The 22,059-nt window shown below is 36.8% G+C and overlaps 1 protein-coding gene across 1 annotated transcript in view; it reads left to right on the forward strand.

Moving 5' to 3' along the window:
• Nucleotides 1-22,059, forward strand: part of LOC127456476 (adhesion G protein-coupled receptor L3-like) — a 369,401-nt gene that overhangs the window by 295,634 nt on the left and 51,708 nt on the right. The window contains exons 13-15 of the mRNA XM_051724997.1: nt 3,014-3,136; nt 14,632-14,837; nt 18,920-19,096. Of these exons, the coding sequence (XP_051580957.1) occupies nt 3,014-3,136; nt 14,632-14,837; nt 18,920-19,096 (506 nt within the window). The remainder of the gene's footprint in view (nt 1-3,013; nt 3,137-14,631; nt 14,838-18,919; nt 19,097-22,059) is intronic.

Raw genomic sequence — 22,059 nt, forward strand, 5'->3', positions numbered from 1 at the left:
TTTTATATGTAGTTTGCAATTTTGGCATCCATGTTACCAAATTTTTGAAGAGTTTAAAATCCCAATTATTATTATTTTTTTTCTCACAGTAAACATTAAATAAACATCAAAATGTAATAGACAAAAATATATATATATATTAAAGGGGTCATGAAATGCTCTTTTTTTTTTTTTTAATAGTTTTATTATCTTCCCTGAGGTCCACTGATAATGTTAGTATCATTTTGTTTTTTGTTTTTTTATTTAGTAATATATGCTAATTTTCGACGCTGTCTCTGTCTGAAAAAAAAGTTTTGGCATAAGTGCCTTCTTAAAACTTCAACGTAAACTGTTCTGATTGGCTAACATTATGCAGCCCCTCAAATTCATCCATTTTTGATACTCAATCTGAAGAAAATAAACAAGCTCCACAACATTATAAAACTAAATTTCAGGGGTTACACTATGCAAATCCAACACATTGCATCTGAATATATTAAACTGTTCATCTCAAGCACAACTGTTAACACTCGCACTCTGTCTACACCGGACACGAGAGTCGCGTTGCGTTAAAATCAATAGAACCCATTATAATCAATTATGCTGTCTACCATGGAAGAGTCCGTTGCGGTGCATCGCGTTGCACCGACAATAAACAGATGTCCTGTTCCATTTTGCGCAACACCTGCTGGCACTTCTACTGCCAACAACACAAATAAACGGTTTAGAAATTTTGTGTCAACGCACCTGGTGTAGACATCCTAAAGCCGTTGCGTCACGTAGCGTTAACGGATGCACCCGGTGTAACCTTATTGTCAGCACCATAAACTGTACTATCAAACAGTCAATTTTGAGTTCTGAAATTTACAGTATGTTTTTATAGTAGAATGACCTCTTATATGTCAAAATATCTTGGAAAATTGTATTCCTCATGACATGACCCCATTAAAAATCCCTAGAATGGGTAACAGGGTTGAAGTAACAAGGTTAAACATTTACCCTAAATTAAGCAATCACTCAGTAGGGGGTAGCTAATTTGGGACCTAATGTTTCGTTGGTATGAAGTTATTGATAAACTTACATTTAACAGAAATAGTCAACACTACAATTTGTTTAAAAATTTAGAAAATGGTATTATATTTTTTACTTCCCGCAGTCAAGGGTCCAAATGATGTTGCTGCTTTGGTGTCACAATTTAAAGGAATGTTACATTTTTTGTAATGTTGAAAAAAATCATGCATTATCAGAGTTGCATGCAAAATGTGGGACACAGCAAAATATTAGTATATTAGTAAATTAGTTTAATATTAAAAGTAATTTATTCTACAATTAACTGAATTGTAATTCAACATTTTATGTTAAATTATGACATTTTAGATGATTGACAAATAAACATGGGGTTTGTACCACTAATGCTTTTGGGTAAGGAAAAAACGAGAGCAAAGTGCAAAGAGCAAACTATTTTCGGAAAGTGAGACCAACAGTTAGGTGTGTGTAAGTCTGGATGGTATATATCCTCTTTCTAAAGACAGGGATTTAGGGAGGTCTGGCTGCCATGGAATCTCTGGCTGCCATTTTGGGAATTAATAAAGCAGAATTTATCATGTCTGGCATCCGAGTTATACCGATATTAAGGGATCCAGAGCTTGCTGTTTGAGAGGGAGAGACTCTCTCTCCTGACAAACTTTTTATGTGCATTATTTTATATCCTTTGCAGAGTGCTGAGATTAATCTGAAGGCTTTGACACCTTTAGCAGGCCTCCAGGCCCAGTTTGATGGAGCTAGTTTGCAGCATTATAAGGTTTGTTTGGCCCGTGGGGCGGCTGAGTTCCACACTGGCACAGTCAAGCTGAAAAAAAGCCTTCAGTTAAAGCAATAGTTCACCTAAAAATGAAAATTCTGGCATTTACTGGCAATGAAAATGTTCGGAATGGAATACTAGCTTACTACTTAGTGAATACCTTGCAGTATATGCTGTATACTTCCTGCTTTGAAATAAAGAAAGTGAAACAGTACTTTTTTGTCTCATGACCTCTTTACATTGCCTGTGAGTGGTGTCCAGTTATCGTCTTGGAAATTTAATAGCCATTTGTATTTCAATTCAATTTTGTGTAAAATTGGGTGAGTAAATTATGACAAAATTTAAGCTTTTCGGAGAACTATATTGCTTTAAGATGACTCAGAGCACCATGTGGAGAATCAAGAGAAGATTAGTGGCGTTGCCATCTGATGATAGCGCTCAGGACAGTTGTTTGGGGAAATAAAAGCCTGGGTGTTTGTTTGTGTGTGTTTGTGAAGGGATGTGCATCTTTTGCCAACCAACCCTGAAGCGGTTGTTATCCTCCTACATGGGTTTAATATAATATGCCTCAAAAACGGTGTGCCATTCTATTTAGATTTTCCCCTTTTGATGGAGCGTGTGTTCGTGTGTTTATTTGTTTGAGTGTCTGTCCTCATAATCTGGTGAGCAGATTTTGAACGATTAAAGTGTTATTTAAATCGGCTTTTGATTTATCTCGAGGCACAACATCTCAGCGCCACTGTTTGCCAGTCTTAAGCCTCCCACAGCAATAACAGAAGAGTGAAAAAAGTATTTCCTGCGAGCTAGAATCCTCTCTTTTTGTTCTGCCCATCACTATTTATCTACCCCGTGTGAATTTGATGTGGTGAAAAGCCACCCGTTCCACTCCACTGGTGCTTCCAGCACTGAATGGAAATCCACATTGAGGTGTTTATTGTACATTTTTGGTTTTTAGTGTGTCGGGAGATTTTTGTAGCCAATTTCTTTGAAGGTGTTGTGAGAATGTTTGTGAAAGGCCAAAACTACAGCAGCAAAAGCGGCCCGCAGTCGTCAGGCACTCTGAAGCGACGCTAGAGGCCTGCGGTAAATAAATGGCTAAAATCTCAGAGCACAAGAAGGCATTTTGATTTGTGTAAACAGCACAGCAATAGTTTTCATGTTTTCTTTCTCCACTTGAACGTGCAGAGAGTCTCTAATTTTTAATAAGCTGTCTAACTGTTTGTGTGTTTTCAGAGCTGGAGGTGGCGAGGATGAGCACAGACGGAAATCTTCCCGATCTGAGGTTTCCTCAGACTGGAGGCCAAGGCAACTCCATTCACCTGTCAGCAAACACCCTCAAACAGCATGGGAGAAATGGTACCATCAACGTCACTACAATCCACACATTAAACATTTTAGTCCATATGACTTATGTGCGTTATATTCCAAGTCTTCTCTCTAACCCAAACCTAACCTAACCCTAACCCTACAGTGGAGTACATTTTTGGCGAATAACTTTATGACATTGAAAGATTGGATCAGTACCCAACAAAAAAAAAATATTAAAATATAAATTAGATGAATGATAATTGATGGTCATGAAACTTGGTTTTTCAGGTAGTGCTGGGCGATATATTGAATATTCACGATATAATTGCAATGATTTTGCTGGCAATTTTTATATGGCCACTGCGTTTCCTAAAGAGCGAGTCGTTCACGATTCTTCAGGGTCACACAATTAATCAAAATACACCTGAATTGTGATATGGTTTTATGTGATTATTAAAACAGAAAAGGTTGCAATTGGGGTTTTTCTCAAAGTAAATGCTTCAGATGAAGGCATTGAATGCATTACTATTGTATAAAACAAGTCTAGTCCTCAAAATAATAATAACTTGGTATAATATTATAATAATAAACTTGACTGGGTCCCACAATAATAATCAGTATTATAATTTTCAACTAGGTTTAAGAAAGTGAGTGAAGTTTTAGTTTTTGCACACCCTGTCAATTCATAAAAAAGTTATATTAAAGATATTTGTAGGTAAATAATGATTTTATGTATTTTTATAACATTGTATTATGTATTTTTGTGTATTGGTGCACACTGTATAAATGAAAATAATGAAATATAATTATTCCGTGAAAAACAGGTCCTCAACAGCGATAGCGACAACAGAGCACAACACAACTGCACACAAAACAGAGAACAGAACTTACTAAACATGTCTGAAGAGTTTGTAGTCAAAGAATTTATACATTTTTATGCACAGCCTTATATTTAATTTTTGGACTGGTGCCAGTTCATAGCGGGCGGAGTTACCTGCGTTATGGCGAAAATAGAAAACAAGCGAGTGACAATGTACCATCGCTCGTCAGTGCTGGTTAGGACAAAAACTCTGATTACCATAGAAAATATACCTTTTATCGCATGTCATTTGCTGTCAGTTTAGGACACTGTGGCTGCCTGTAGCCTTCTCTATTTTTCTGTTTGATTTCAGAGTACTCCGTTAAAAAAAAAAATAAGGCTGGGCATCAAAATACATGTGATATGTCATACGCGCAAATCAGTAGGCATGGCCATGAATTTATATTTCCGTGCCAGCATGCACTAAGTCTAGGTGCAAGTGGATTGGGGAAACTGTGTGCACAAAGCGCTTATGGGCTGGGTCAAGTGAAATTAAATTCTGAGGTCCTTCTCCGGTTATTGCACTGTCTTCATCCTTTTATATATATTTTACTTCCTGTAAATTAATGTCGATATAAATGAAGACAGCCCATTCATAAGAATTTGGGAGTGTAAGTGCGCTGTATGCAATGCGTCCCCTGATCTTTATGCTGACTGTGCTGCTGACTGCAGTGTATGTGTTGTACTTTCTCTGTCTGGCACTGTTGGCTCTCGTCCTGCTCACCCGTACCTTACCTCCTTGAAATATACTTTGCTTCTTTCCCACTGTTCATTGTTTTGTCATTTAAAATTTTTTATACACTCACCGGCCACTTTATTAGGTACATCTACTTATTGTGATTATCTTATCAGCCAATTGTGTGGCAGCGGTATAATGTATAAAATCACAGATATTTTTGTTGTTCGCACCATTCTCTATACACTCTAGAGACTGTTGCGCGTGAAAATCCTAGGAGATCAGCAGCTACAGAAATACTCAAACCAGCCCGTCTGTCACCAACAATTATGCCACGGTCTAAATCGCTGAGATCACATTTTTCCCCATTCTGATGGTTGATGTGAACATTAACTGAAGCTCCTGACCAATATCTGCATGATTTTATACAGTACACTGCTGCCACACGATTGACTGATTAGATAATCGCATGAATAAGATGTAGAGGTGTACCTAATAAAGTGGCCAATGAGTGTACGTTTATTTAAATTCATTATTTTTCTGTACAGTGTCCTTGAACTTTGGAAAGGTGTTATAAAAAATAATTGTATTATTATTATTATTATTTGTTTACTGACACAAATCATGGCTAGTATTAAAAGTGATCAATAGCTCTTCAATAACATCTGTTGGTGGAATCCCCAAACTGAAAATACAGGAACTGATTTTTGACTTGGCGCCGAGATTAGACATGCTTCTTTAACATCTTATCACATGCCTATTTCTCCGGAAAATACCAGTTTGCGCTTTGCGGAACTCCCACCAACAGCCACTTGTGCTTTGTGCTGGCTCAAAAATTGCTCTTAGAATTATTGCACTAGCGAAGACGCTTAAGATTGAGCTTAAGATTGTAGCGCCCCCTTTAAAATGGGTGTGTAAGATGGCCTCTGTATTACCCCCATTTTCACCTACAGTCACCAAAATTGGTACATATATAGTTCTTATCAAGCTGGACAACTTTCATAATTATAGTTATTAGCTCCGCCCAACAGGAAGTCAGCCATTTTGGATTGTTTAATATTGCAGTCTCTGAACTTTTAAATACTTCTCCTAGGGGATTCATGAGGCTGTCACCACATTTGTGACAAATCTCTGACTTTCTTGCTCGGTTGGGAAGGAGGAAACGGGAGCCGGGTGAAAAATCCAATGTAATACTTTAATTAGCACTCTTCTTGTACACATTTCAGTGCCATCACATTCACACATGGCTTTTAGCATCACCCACCCTAGTGGCTTTTCAGCTCACTGATCACACAATCAGTCTGCTTTTCAGCAGTCTCTTAAACACACACACACAGTTACACAGCTTTGTGTGTCTCTCTCTCCCGTCCATCGCTGTCTCCTCTCCTTAATTACTCCCGTTGCTCCTCACTGGAACACAAGATCGGTGTGGTGCACAGGTGGAACTCGTTCACCACTTATCTCCCCAGCCTCACTCTGCCAAGATGCCGCTCGTCCATGCCCTGCTCACCACAACAATATTGTCAAGACATTAAAGATAATAAATTGGGAACAGGTTTTTGATATATCGAACAGTGTTGCCATGACTAGGCATTAAATTAATTGTGAAAAATAGGAAGTGTCTCATATCTTCTGTTTGCAATATGTGATTTAGATCAAAATTAAGGTAGATGTTTAGTCTTGGGGGCAAATCACATGGATGTGACTATTTTAGGTCACGGTCATAGCGCCACCACCCAGCAGCAGGAAGTGTGGCTCTGACAACAGACTTTAAAATAGTCCTCTTATATTTACCCAAATTGCTTCAGAATTGTTTAGAATGTCAAATGCCAAATGCATGTCAACCTTGCATTGTTTTCTGAAAGCTACTGGGTGGAAATGGACCCATAGTGCTTGGGCCCGTCATCGCTGCTGGGTTCATTGCAGCTATATTTATTATTATTATTTTTCTGCCCTAAAAGTGTCTGGGCAGCAAAAACTCTAAGACATAGAATCAAAATTCTTATTATTTCCTCTGATTCCTTGAGTCAAGATGAACAAAACTTATATATCCGATTTTATTTCTGCTCATAAAAATGTTCCACCATTTTGGATTTTCCGAAAAACCTACCTTTGCAAACTCTTCCTAGGCTGTTTGTCTGATTTGCTTAAAAATTTGCACGTATCATCTAGGGATCGTCCTGACAAATTTTTTTCTTTGGATTTTTGATTTGTCAGATCGTTTAAAAGATATAAGCCAATGAATTATTTGGGTTTGAACTGTAATTACTATTATGCCTTTATTTATGTGCACAAGGTCCAAATAAGACAAAACTTAAAACATATAGACTCCAGGATGGTCTGAGGACATGTGCAAAATTTAATCAATTTCCGTATGTCTCCGATTTCATTTCTGTCTATAAAGTTTTTCCACTATTTTATATTTTCTGAAAAACCTACTTTTTTGAACTCCTAGGCCATTTGATTTGCACAAAAATTGGTGTACATCATCTACAGACACTCCTGACAAAAGTTATCAAAATAATTTTGATACGGCAAATTATTAGATAAAGATATTACCGATATAAATATTTCGGTAGAATGCACTTTGATTCATTGATCAATATCTACTCAATGCAAAGGCAAAACTTAACAAAACCCGGTACACAGTCAACAGGCCATGTTGAGGATGCACGCAAATTTCCATTAAATTCTGCCCATAGGCAGATACTAATATGTAATAACTCCGCAGTCGTTTGATCGACAAAGTTTAAATTAGATGTACACCTTCTTTGGTTCAAGTGCTAACATATCGTTAACATACTGATTCAACAAATCAACAAAAATGGCCACCAGCTTCCAATAAAATTTCAGCACCTAATAACTTGAATTGTGAATGGCCGATGGTCATGAACTTCATTATACGCAAGAAGGGTCTATACATGAAGCTGTGTATAAAATGTTGTGAGAAGCTAATTCACCTTTTTTCGAATAACACTGGAGCCGTACAGGTTAGAATAAAATGTTGTAGTTTTTCTGAATCCTACAGTGCCCCATAATGAAATGGTCACATGGATTTTCATTTTCATAAGGAAACTTAGTAATTAAATGTTAAAGTAATTCAACACTGAAGGAAAGGTGTAGTGTAGTTCCGATTTTGTCGAGAAACAAGACGGGTAATCCTTGAGAGTCTTGAAACCCGTCAAAGAGTTCCCTTTACTCTGCTGTGCATGTGTCAATGTGTGCATACATGATAACAGAAATGACATCTAGCCGCAGACAGTCATAGTAAATCAGAAAAATCAGTCAAAATAATGTACTGCTATATTCATTTAATTTGACAGATGTACTCCAGTAGTCGAAAGCACAGCATTCTGATGACCTAATAGCCTGTATAAGCCATAGACCTTATTCACAGTAGAGGTATATTCGATTTTTAATGGGAATGAAAATGAGGCTGAGATATTGACTGCATGCGCTGTTTGAAGCCATTTAAAGGTTTTAGGTCAAATCTAATATTCACAACTTGTTCTTTGTAGAGTTTCTTGTCTAGTATTTTTTTTTTTTTATGTTTTGTCTGCATAATGATCCAAAATGCTTTAAACAACAGTATAACCCATTGAAGAAAGTGTAAGTTTGTCCCTCACACTCTCATTTTCATCTTTTCAAAAACCAAAAATGGTACTACTGTGAATATGTTTGCTTGGCCTCCGATAATTGTCACTTGTGGCTGTATTTAGGGGTCCAAGCACTTAAAGTTCTGGAACACTATTGTATCTGTACTGATTTTCTTCTTCTTATTATACTTTTTCTGCCCAAAAAGCATATGGGCAGCAAAAATTGTAAGTCCTAGAGACACCAAACTTGGCAAGATGGTCCCAAATCCCCCCACTACTCGGGCACATACACACACCCCCATCCGACTTTAGGTGGTGCTATAATAAGCACTTAGTGTTTTGGCTCATATCTTCGCAACCATATTTCCTCTGATTCCTTGAGTCAAGATGAACAAAACGCATATCTCCAGTTTTATTTATAAAATGTTCCACCATTTTGGATTTTCTGAAAAAACGTACTTTTGCGAACTCCTCCTTGGCTGTTTGTCCCATTTGCTCAAAAATTTTGCAATCCAAAATCTAATTTAAGCATAGTAAATTAAGAATGTATTATTGATTTTGCCCACTAGATGAAGCGCCAAGACTAAAAATCCATGAAAATCCTCTTTGACTTAGCATTTTGCTCTTGTAATTTACTGTTGTCCAACAATCCAAATTCTCTTCTTCTATTGTCATTATGTTGTCATTATAATACCATTCTAATTTTGCATTTGTGTCTTTTAGAAGAAATTTTAAACAAAAGCATCCACAGGATCTGTTGTGTCCAATTTAATAATTTTGGCCATGTTTGGCTATATTTTAAATTTATTCAGTTTCATCATTCCTTTTGTGCTCGTGTTACTTCCCCTCCCCCTCCCCCCTCCCCAGTTACACATTGCCCTGCCTGTCCACAAAATCTCTTCGCTCTTTTCCGCTGACTTAATTATCCGTGCCTTGCAAACAGAGCGCAGATCTTCCACACTTATTCTTGTTTCATAAACAAGTCGACATCCAACTGCTTTCCATCCTCAAAGGTTTCCTTCCCTACAAGCCAAATGCTTGTTACCGACAGGCCCATCAACAGTGATCGCAAAAAAATAGTTTTCTTTTCATGTGAGTCAGTGATCCCAGACTCTGCGGGGAGGTGGAGTGGAACGTTCTTTCATTTCTTTTTGTGAAAAAAGCGAGTGAGTGAGGGACGCAAAAATAACGAGCAGAACTACAGCTTTTGTCAACAGCGCTAATGACATTTCAATGAAGGCGAATCAAACTGACTTTGTCGTTAGATTTTTTTTTTCCACCCTTTTTCTCACTCTCTCGAAACCTTTGTGGCTTTCAGTAAATGCTGCCAAGTGGAACAAAGCATTATGGGTGTTATGTATTCATAACATGATCTAGTGAGTCCCATATAATCAAAGCTCAAATAATTTCACTTCATTGCCCCTTTCATCTCATATAACGACTAAAACAGGATTTTGATCGCGCCATGACAGTTTTGGAATGCTCTGTATGAGATACCATGAACACACGTGAAGATGAAGAAGCCTTTATTTAATAAACACAAAAATGAATGGCAGAACTCCAGTACACTCTATAGGGCTTTTCCAATTGCACTTAACCCTGGTTTATCATCTTTTTATACCCTGCTTTTAACCTTGGTAAAGCATGTTTCACAGTTGTAATTTTGAAAGGGGGTTAGCACCGCTTTTAACCCTTGGTTATGTAACCCTTTATTCCCAGTATTCCTTTTGAGTGTGTTTTTGTGTCATGTTTCAGAAGACGAAAGGCAAACAGAGCTGATTTGCTTGGCGAGATTGTCACAGAAGAGCAGTTTCATTGACAGGTTGCGTGTCTGTCGCGTGTAATATTCGTCCAGTCATTGTTATTAACACTGCAAATTAGTGGCTCACCGAAAGTTGATTTTGCCGATACCGAGTGCTTTGGTAAGGTGGTGGAAAAGGCATATGACCGATTAATTGCCCGATAGCACAGACATAGAGGCAAAGGTCCAAAATTAATTACTGAAAGTCCCAGATGCAGTTTGTTGTTCAACCAAAATCCCAATAATAACCAGAAAAAAAAAGAAAAGGAAAAAAAAGATTCAGAGCATAACGTGGGACATTTAACTCTAAACAAGCCCAAAACACACAAGGGACTCTTATTTTGAAATGACTGAGACCTGGCTCTGTGTCAGTGCTCTATATTTAAGTATTTACCAAATTAAGCTTGTTATATCTTATATATATAGGTTATCCTGGGTATTCATGTTGCTTTTTGGAACTATCGGTTATCGCCAAAAATGCATGCAGATACTGGCTTTTTGGAACTATCGCAATCAGCAAAAATATATGCTGATAGCTGCTTTTTGGAACTATTGGATATCAGAAAAAAAAATATGCCAACAGTTGCTGATTAGTTTTTTTTATATATTTTTTTTTATTCGGACGGCACTGGAGGATATAAGTTTAATGAGGAATAAGGCTTGTTATTATTCACAAGACATGTAATTGGAGACACAATGTATGTGCTGACAGGGCTTGTTTCCATATAGTTGCAGTTTTCTTTTGTATGCCCTAGCTTCAATTTAGAACACTTGATTATATAATCCAAATAACAACATGTGCATTGAAGTGAGGGTAAAAATATGGATGAAAATTTTAAATAATGATAGATTTAGATACACCAAATCCCCTTGTTTTTTTTTTAACTTTTTATTTCACCTCTAGAGGCCACTATAATACTGGACAACTAAGGGGTTCTAACTGCAGAATCCTCCATCGCAGACCGAATATGAAAATAAAAATAACACAAAGGAATAAATTTAAAAAAATAAATAAACTAAACAAATTATCGGTAACTATCTGCATATATTTTTGCAGATAACCGATAGTTTCAAAAAACAACTAATAATGGGTAAATCGGTTTACGAATGTGCAGTGTGAAATATTGGAACATGAATACCCAGAAATAGCTATTAACCCACGGTAAAGTATTTAACAGTGTGAAACATGATGCAAGATAACCAAGGATTTCATTTACTCAGGGTTAACAATTTCAATTGTGAAAAGCCCATATATGGGCTTTGATTACAACAACAAATCACTTTGGCATTTCAAAGGGTTTAGCCACATCACTACTGAAATAAAACAGCTTAAACCAGACTATGGTGGTTTGCTGGTCTAGCTGGTTTAAACTCATCTAGCTGGTCTCTCAGCCTGACCAGCTGACAAGTGCCCCAAACCCCTCTAAAGCCTTCCAAACAGATCAGCCTAACCACCTTAGGCTAATCCCAGCTCTTTTAGTAATTCAGCTGTTATCAAAATACTGTAGCTTTACCAGCAACAAGCTAATTTTCCCAATGAGTAGTGGTGTAGCAGGACAGATTGCTACATTGCTATTTTTATGTCACATTGAGTGCACAGCTTTACACCCAAGCGAACTAAAGCAGCCCTCTAAATAGCGAGTGAATCACTCGCATATGCGACCAAATTTCACGCTATGTGACTAAGATATGTATTTTTATTAGCCACTGGTGAGTAAATATTCAGATTTTACTCGCCAGAGATTGAGTTGTGTAGTGGTGAAGAAGAACTTGAGCGCCACAATCCTTTTACTGAGTTAGAAGCTGGCGATTAAGAAACTGGATTCAGCCTCGTCATTTTCAGCGTGTTGTCTCGTGACCGCACGGCCTGAAGGAAATGTACCTTATTTGGCTGCAGTGGGTCAGGATCTGTTCTGATCACGCTGTCATCATCACTTTAGTTCAGCCATGAAATGGCATTGACATTGCATTTAACGACGTCTGTTAACCAGTAACGCGCCTGTTGGACATCTGTTAGAAGGTAAATGCGTTGCAAAACTCGAGAGGTTGTAGATTTGAATTTGAATATAGTGTTTTGTATCCAAAGATGAGACCCAGGCACCCCATTTTTATTTAAACACTTTTGTGCTATTTACAGTCAGTTGGTGATCAAAAAGATAAAAAGAAACATTATTTCTAATCAAACATTGCATGGGTGAGGGAAAAACCACCGTGCAACTTCTCTCTTGGTAATTTGTGCTGCACTCATTCCAGGCCGGGTTCTACGGGGGTGATTGAGAGTGCTAAGCACCCTCAAACGAACCTTAGAGCACCCTCAATTGCAGACCAGGGCAAACTGCTGCCCGCGGGTCGATTTATCATGAACGTTTTTTTATTAGATCTTTCATTTATCTGGCTTTGGGACCTATCACGCATCCATAAGCTTTTAATATGCTCAGGGTTGCCAGATAATAGATCACCCCAATCAGAGATTTATAAACCAAGTTAGAGAGGATAATGTTTGTTCTTTGTGTTAATTGTAAAATGCTGAAGTCCCTCACACCTGTATGCGAATGTTACTCTGGCAGTAATCATTTATCAGTGTCATGCAGCCTGTTTTATTCAGTGGTGTGCTGAATGGGATGCCAAACAAACCATTGACGAGACTCCCATCATGACCCATGAGCGTGTAAACAGGTTGATAATGTATGATTGTGCAAATCAGTATGTCCTGATCTGCACGTGCAGCATTTTAGTCATTTTCAGCGACAGATCATGTAAAAAAAAAACGAAGCAATAAATGTTTTGTACATAAAAACTGTTATTTACGTTGTTTTAGTAGCATTTAAACGTGATTTAATATATTTTAAAAATGTGTAATTACAATACATCTCCACTTTATACAGAGAATCCCCAGTATTTTCAGAAGCACCCTCAGTGATTTTGATCTGGAACCGGGCCTGACTCACTGAACAGCCATTCTCTTAAAGAGACAGTACCAATTTAGCGCTTGTTATACATATCAATGTAAACTTAATGTAAATCGCTCAGGTGCATATAAACAAACATGTTACAAAATGTAGTAAGTATAATAAATGTGTAAATATATAAATATTTAAAAGGCACAATCATACATTGTGAAAAATTTTAGCGTCGGAAAACACTGTAAATATGAAAGAATTTAACAAATACAAATCCATGCAAGGGTTTGGAATTTGTTTTTATTTATTTTATTTTTTTCATATAGTAGCACTTAATTATTTTTATAATATAACTATTAATTCTATTTTCATTAGGTTCCAACATTGTGAATATTTTGTAAAAATTTTTTACGGAATTTCAAACAGTGACAACAGCTTGTATCATTATTAAAAATGCAATTTTTGTGACATCATATAAATTGATAGAAATGTGATTAAAAGGATCAAAATCGAAATATGAAAATAAAATGTACAATCTTGAATACTATATTGGGTGAAATCATATATATATATATATATATATATATATATATATATATATATATATATATATATATATATATATATATATGTGTGTGTGTGTGTGTGTGATGACCCCTTCTTGGTTTTCTTGATATCTTTTTTTAGTTGTCAGTTGCATTATGCTTACATGTTACAAACTCAAATTTACTAGCCAATGGCGATTAATTCTCCAAGGTGTCCGTAGAGGTTGTACAGCTATAATTAAACGTGCTGTAGATTGTCTCTCATATGTAGTGATGGGAAATCAAATTAAATTAGTGAATCAGTTCATTCAGATTAAACAAACTGATGAAGTAGGTAAAAAAAACGATCCACCCTCATGTAAAACCCCTCAAGTCAAAGCAAATTAAAAAAAAGAAAAAAAAAGAAAATTGTAGTGAAATATTTTATTCGTCAACATGAGATCAAAATTGACCTTATTTACTTTCCTAATCCACATTCCTCTTCTAATTGTGAAAGATTCATCAGTGCACACTATTCCAAGAAATCTTTAATCAAAATGTGTAACACTTGCTCAGCAATGACTTTCCTGGTCGACTGGTGGCACCAAAACCTCTTATTTTTCAACAGTTCCCCATTCAATGCCCACCTTTCACAATCCAGTCAATTCCTGATTGATAAAATCATGTCTCGCCCCACACTTTTTTCTTGTTGAATATACTGTTTCACTGGGAAATAGCATAGAACAGAAGTAAAATGGGTTGTTTTGTGTTGATTTGAAATGCTGCTGTTCGTGACTGTTTTTGACTGAGTTAAAGGTGCACTCAGTATTTTACTTCTAAAGAAACTAATTGTAATTTTGAAACATATGTGTAATATCATGAGCACTCACGTTAAAATGAAGACACCAGTCATATCAGTAACCTTATAAAAGCTGTTGAGGGTCTGCACATGGGGGCGGCCATGTTAAAATCACATGACCAGCCAAGTACTACTCTTAATCTCAGTAACCACCCTGTTATTTGACACTTTCACTCATTGATTAAATTAATGATGGTTGACTGAGAATTGTGAATTTGTACAATGGCATCGATATTGTGTTACTGAGTTTACCTTTAAATTAGAATGTTTTCTAGTTTTATTAGGTGTACTTACTGTAATTTAGTGTGTGCTCTATATCTCGTTTCAGGTGAGATTCGGATGGCGTTTGTCCTGTATAAGCATCTGGGTTCATACCTGACAACAGAAAATGCCAGCATGAAGTTCAGCACCGAGACGTTAAACACGAACTACTCGGTCATCGTCAATTCAGCCATTATAACGGCGGCAATCAACAAAGACAGCAACAAAGTTTATCTGTCGGACCCTGTCATATTCACCGTACGACACATTCAGGTACGCCCGTGTCCATTGTTTCTCTTTCTGTCTCTCTCTCTCAGGTGTTTTTACAGAGACTCGGGCTGTCAGATACAGGTGTGATATTTCAGAGCAGTTATTTCAGTGAAACATGGCAGGCAGAAAAGGTGTTTTCTGTGTTTGACAGCTGAAATTCACTCATTTAATGAAAAAATAAAAAAAATAAGCCTAAAGTCATTTACAGTGTGAACGGACATGGCAACACTGCAAAGGGTAAAAATGGTGTTTCTGCAAAGTGTAAGTGTTTATGTACATCTCATTTGCTGACGTTAAAGTCAGCACACACATATAATTGACCATATTTACTTTCTTTACATTCAAAACTGGTCTTATTCTGCAAGATTCAACAGTACATATTATTTCAAAGAAAAAAACTGAAGAAACAGATCCGTGAACCGCTACTTGTGATCTGGTTTTTGTTTAATGAGTTCACACCTGAAGTGTGTGTAAATGGCTTCTTTATATTAAAGTCTTCTTCCACTGGGCCCCTGGTGGCCTATTGTCTGTATTAGTGTTATAATTGTTTCTTGTTTCCTCAATGAGTAAACATCCTGTTTACCCAGAGCTGCTGGTGTGAAGTACAGTATGTCTGGGAAAATGCTCAAAGGAAGCAATTTAAGTTTTTAATCATTTGCATATCTGACCAGAATAAGATGAGAGGACAGTATTTTTTCTCATGGGTTTAACGATCTGGTACCATGGCGACATTACTTTTTTTAGATGTGTAAGTAGGGTACAAAATGAATGCTTGCCAAGCGCCATATGCAAGTAAAAAATATACAAAAATAAAAATATACAAGAAAAAAAAATATATATTGAAGTAATAATAATAAAAAAATATAATAATAAATATATATATATATATATATATATATATATATATATATATATATATATATATATATATATATATGCAAGTAAATAATGGCTTTAGTAATACAGATATTGGCTGTTTTTTGTTTTTTTTTTTATTTATTTTTTTATTTATTTTTTTTAGGAAATCCAAAAATGTGCAATTAATTTGCAAAGTAACAATGATAATCTTTTTTTTTTTTTTTTTTTTTGACATAGTGTTTAGTGATGTGCTGCTTATTTTTTTTTTTTTTTTTTTTTTGTCTATTAAATTATTCAAAAATTCATTAAAAAATACAATTCACCCATTACTTTAATACACCTCTTCTGTGATGAACATGTTGTCAGTTACTGAGTTCAAAGTTATTTTGATGTATATATATTTTTTTCTAGGTTCTAAATAAAAAAAAATGTCATGTTGTGTTTTTATTAGACATAAAAATTAAAAAAAAATTAAATACTTATTAAAAGCTAAAATTCTTGCTAAAATAAACTTTCTATTATTTCTTAAAAAAAAAAAAAAAAAAAATCACATTTTTAAGATTTAATCATTTCAGTTTCATAACAAAATTCCAGCAAATTGAAATTAACTTAATACAAATTAAAATATGTATTTTATTTTATTAAAGATTAAAGATTTTATTAGTTCATATCGCTGAACCCTTCCGCATATCGCAGCGCCATTTTGTGGCGCGTTCTGCATAATGCGGTGGCATGATCAATATGCAGTAGTCATTTTGTAATCATGTGACAAAACAAATGCATAAAACAGAGAGGAACTCTTAAGACTGTGTGTTAATAAAATCATCATTATTTTGCCATATCATTAAATATCAGTACTTTGACACATTTTGTTCAGGTCATATGGAGTAACCGTGAGAAAACGTCTTTATGTCCGACTCAAAAATGTATGGTAGTAAAAAATATGTTTATTTTTTCCTTGAAAAATGCTTTAAACTTTTTATAAATTAATGATTAAGTTGCGTACACTCATACAGTATGTAATCTAAATGCTATTACATTATTTTATTACCTTTCACTTGATTACATCACATGACATTAAGTCTTTAAATCAATGTTTTTTTTTTTTTTTTTTATAAAATGCTATAAATGTTTTTCAGATGTGTAAAACCATAATGGACACAAAGATTACATTTCTACAAACTTGACACGTGTTTTAAATTCGATTTTTAAAAGATTTCTCACAATGACCTCGGCTGTTTGCCACAAATATGCAAGGGAAAGACAGATATATATATATATATACACATACAGTACTATGCAAAAGTCTTAGGCACATAAGATGCTTCACAAAAGAATTTGTCTTAAGATGGTTATTTATATCTTCAGCTTTAGTGTGTCAATAGAGTTAGACTCCCAAACATTACTTTTGCAAATAGAAAAGATTAGAACAGAAGAACAGATGTCATGGTCCCCACAGAGCCCCCCGCTGAATATTGAGTCAGTCTGGGATTACATGAAGAGACAGAAGTAATTGAGACAGCCGAAATAAATAAAAGAACTGTGGCGAATTCTCCAAGAAGTTTGGAACATCCTATCTGCGAACAACCAAGAAAAACTGTGTCCGGGTGTACTTAGGAGAATTGGTGCTGTTTTAAAGGCAAAGGTGGTCACACTGAATATTGATTTAGCTTTATGTTTACTGGACTTTGTATGACGTTAATTGATTAATGAAAACTATTTGTCATTATTTTAAGAAATCCTCACTTTGAAAGTTTTTCACAAGTGCCTAAAACTTTTGCACAGTACTGTGTGTGTGTGTGTGTGTGTGTATGTATATGTATGTATGTATGTATGTATGTATGTATATATATATATATATATATATATATATATATATATATATATATATATATATATATACACATACTGGTGGCCAAAAGTTTGGAATAATGTACAGATTTTGCTCTTATGGAACTTTTATTCACCAAAGTGGCATTCAGCTGAACACAATGTATAGTCAGGACATTAATAACATGAAAAATTACTATTACAATTTGAAAAAAATTGTTCAGAACTTCTTAAACTACTTCAAAGCGTTCTCATCAAAAAATCCTCCACGTGCAGCAATGACAGCTTTGCAGATCCTTGACATTCTAGCTGTCTGTTTGTCCAGATACTCAGGTGACATTTCACCCCACACTTCCTGTAGCACTTGCCATAGATGTGGCTGTCTTGTCGGGCTCTTCTCACACATCTTACAGTCTAGCTGATCCCACAAAAGCTCAATGGGGTTAAGATCCATAACACTCTTTTCCAATTATCTGTTGTCCAATGTCTGTGTTTCTTTGCCCACTCTAACCTTTTCTTTTTGTTTTTCTGTTTCAAAAGTGGCTTTTTCTTTGCAATTCTTCCCATAAGGCCTGCACCCCTGAGTCTTCTCTTTACTGTTGTACATGAAACTGGTGTTGAGCGGGTAGAATTCAATGAAGCTGTCAGCTGAGAACATGTGAGGTGTCTATTTCTCAAACTAGAGACTCTGATGTACTTATCCTCTTGTTTAGTTGTACATCTGGCCTTCCACATCTCTTTCTGTCCTTGTTAGAGCCAGTTGTCCTTTGTCTTTGAAGACTGTAGTGTACACCTTTGTATAAAATCTTCAGTTTTTTGGCAATTTCAAGCATTGTATAGCCTTCATTCCTCAAAACAATGATTGACTGACGAGTTTCTAGAGAAAGCTGTTTCTTTTTTGCCATTTTTGACCTAATAATGACCTTAAGACATGCCAGTCTATTGCATACTGTGGCAACTCAATAACAGACACAATGTTGAGCTTTCAACTGTGTTTGATATAATGGCAAGTGATTTTCTAGCACCAAATTAGTAATTTAGCATGATTACTCAAGGATAAGGTGTTGGAGTGATGGCTGCTGGAAATGGGGTCTGTCTAGATTTGATCAAAAATGACTTTTTTCAAATAGTGATGGTGCTGTTTTTTTACATCAGTAATGTCCTGACTATACTTTGTGATCAGTTGAATGCCACTTTGGTGAATTAAAGTACCAATTTCCTTCCAAAACAGCAAAATCTGTACATTATTCCAAACTTTTGGCCACCAGTGTATATATTATTTTTTTATTCCCCCACCTTTGGCAAGTTCATTTTTGAGCCCGAATGTAACTCCTGGTAGAGTCTGGGATGTCTTTTCTGCTCATTCCTGATGATGTTTCATATTCTTCTTTATCCAGCAGTCTGAAGAGAATTTCAACCCCAATTGTTCGTTCTGGAGTTACTCGAAGCGCAGTATGATGGGTTTCTGGTCCACACAGGACTGCAGACTGCTTGGAACCAACCGGACTCATACCACCTGCTCATGCACACACCTGACAAACTTCGCTGTGCTCATGGCACATGTGGACGTGAAGGTACAAGCACTTTACACACACCTGTCTTAGATATAAACATCAAAGCTTCTGAAAAAAACAAACAAACAAAAAAAAACTCTGTAACAGTTCTAAGCTCATTCTGTTCATAAAAAATACAGTAGGCAGTAAGCAGTTTTTGGCTTTGATGGATGATGGATGGATAGTTGGTTAGTTGGTTCTAATTTGACAGTAAAACACATTGTAAATGTGGAATAAACAAACTTTGGGGGTTAGCCAAAGTAAATTAAAGCAATAAGCCATGAGAGGCCATGGGTTACAGTAATTTTGCCATGGGTAAGGGGCGTTCTTAGGCGTGACAGCACAGAGACTGTGGCTTATTGTTTTTATAAAACAGCGGCAACAGCATGATGATGAAAGACACCAATTTTGAATAAGCAGTTCAATGTATTATTAATAATAATCTGAATAAACAAGTCTTCCGCCAAGTAATGGTTAATTGTCCTAACTGTAGGCTGTTTGCGGTTGCTAAGCAACATTGGAACTTGGTGCATTAATACAGAATGTGCTATTCCAGGTGTGTGTTTGTAGTCATTATACAACGGCTTTGAATGCAGCTCATCCAATCAGAATTCAGGGTCAGAGCTATCAATTTTATACATTTGTCATTAAAGTCTCTGGACTTGAGAGACTGTAGTAGTCTGTAGAATAGTCTGTAAAGACTTCTGAAGAAAGCTCAGTGTTAAGAAAGATGCAAGGTTTGTTTTGAGAAAGGTGGATATGGAGCAGATCTCTATGGAGACCGCATATTTTTTGTTTGTTGATGACTCCAGGCTGAGAGGGGAATTATGGGAGATCAGCAGGTGGGTGATCTTTATCTTTCCATATGATCCATGATCAATGCTGATTCCCTGCAGAGCGAGTTAATACACGCTCCACACACACAAACACACTTATTCACAGGCATATTTACAAGACTTCATTGTTACTGTTGCTTTTTGTTCTTTTTGCATACGTTTTTTTTGAGCAAAGGCCAAAATGATACGTCTGACACGACATGACGTCTCGTGTTTTTATAAATAGTTGAAATGCATTCTTTTTAAACTGATAACCTTTTAGTGAAGATTGTTTCTTTATTTTTCTGTTTCTCTATTTGCAGTCTAGTGTTTGTGTCTGACAGACAGCGTGGTCGAGCGAACAATCGGCCGTGGGATTGTTTTTCCATGGCAGGCGTGGGACTAAAAATGGCCTCTCAGCCAGGTGCATCTAGTCTAAAAGCCTCATTTACATTTTACATTCAGAGGTTAAGTTCAGTTTTACCTGGGGAGAAACAAAAAGGCTCAGAAGAACGATTGACAGGTGTAAAAGACAGAATAGAAAAGAGTGGAAAAATAGGGGGAGAAAAAAATGGAAATTTTGATGGATGAAAGAATGGCCTCAGTCTGTGTCAAGTGGCCCTGCGGAGCGGCTTCGACACAACTATGACTCTCCAGGGAAAGAGAGAGAAAACAAGAGAGAGTGGATCGGTGAGGGGCCTTTTGAATAGCAAGTGAGAGGGAGAACGGCAGGTCTCCTTCAGGTATGTGACATTTTATTAACATAGTTAAAGTCAAATAGGGTAGCTGACCTATCACCCATCACACCTAATGTAGATGGAGACCCAGGAAACTACCACATCAGGCTTGGCAACATCCACAGCACACTGTGACACACCCACAGCATGCATAAACAGACCCAACCAGGCCTAGCCACATTTACATCAGACATGGAACACCCACATTGTGCTGAGACTCAATCACTGTCCAGGCATTCACATTGGGCATTACCCATACATGGACACTGCAAAATTCACTGCAGACATTAACATACCCATATCAGTTTTAACAACTCCCACTGTAGACAGACCAACAGACACAAACACACATCAGATTCAGCCACACCCACTGCAGACATGGACAAACCCACATCTGACTTGCCCACACCTACTGCAGACATGGACACACCCTTATTGTATTTAGCCACACCCACTGTAGATGTGGCCACACCCACTGCAGACATGGACACACCCACATCGGCTTTAGCCACACCCACTGCAGACATGGACGAACCCACATCTGACTTGCCCACACCTACTGCAGACATGGACACACCCACATCTGACTTAACCACGCCCACTGCAGACATGGATACACACTCAACAGACTTCGCTTCATCCCACTGCAGTCTTTTGTTTTCTGTCGTGTTTGCGCACACACTACATGTGTGATCGCAGACTGGGTGTATCAACTACATGACCATTTGTCCCCGATTGAATATAAGATCACAAAATGAATTCACAAACTAAAACAAATAGCAATGGGAGAGTATATTAGTGATAACATATCAAGAAACAACATGAAAGGAGGGCTTGTGCCTGTTATTGCACTGATTTGCACAGAACAGGAATAAAAAAAAAAAGTGGGAGATGTTTTATTTTATTTTTTAATTAAGCTTTTGGCTCCTGCTTCCCAATGCCTTACTCTCCGCTTGCACTCTCCCTCTGCTCACTGCCGGTCTCTCAGTCCTCAGGACGGTGTGCAAACCTGAGACTTGGCCAGATTTCAAGCAAATTTGAAATCTGTCATAGCTGCAGGAGAGTCGTAGGAGTGCGCACACTACACAACCAATTGTTGTACAATCTGAGATTTCAAGTCACAGACCAGTCGCTGACTCAAAACGTCAAAGGAGACAAGCTTGAGTCATGTGGTGTGAGCTAAGCTTTAGCCACGCTCACAGCAGACATGGACACGCCCACATCTGACTTGCTCACACCCACAGCAGACATGGATTCACCTACGTCCGACTTAACCACACTCACTGCAGACAGAGAGACACCCACATCAGATTTAGCCACACACACTGCAGCCATGGACACACCCACATATAACTTAACCACACCCACTGCAGGCATGGACACTCCCAGATCTGACTTGCCCAGAACCACTGCAGATAGAGAGACACCCACA

This window comes from Myxocyprinus asiaticus, chromosome 2 (genome assembly GCF_019703515.2).
Source record: "Myxocyprinus asiaticus isolate MX2 ecotype Aquarium Trade chromosome 2, UBuf_Myxa_2, whole genome shotgun sequence".
NCBI lineage: Eukaryota > Metazoa > Chordata > Actinopteri > Cypriniformes > Catostomidae > Myxocyprinus > Myxocyprinus asiaticus.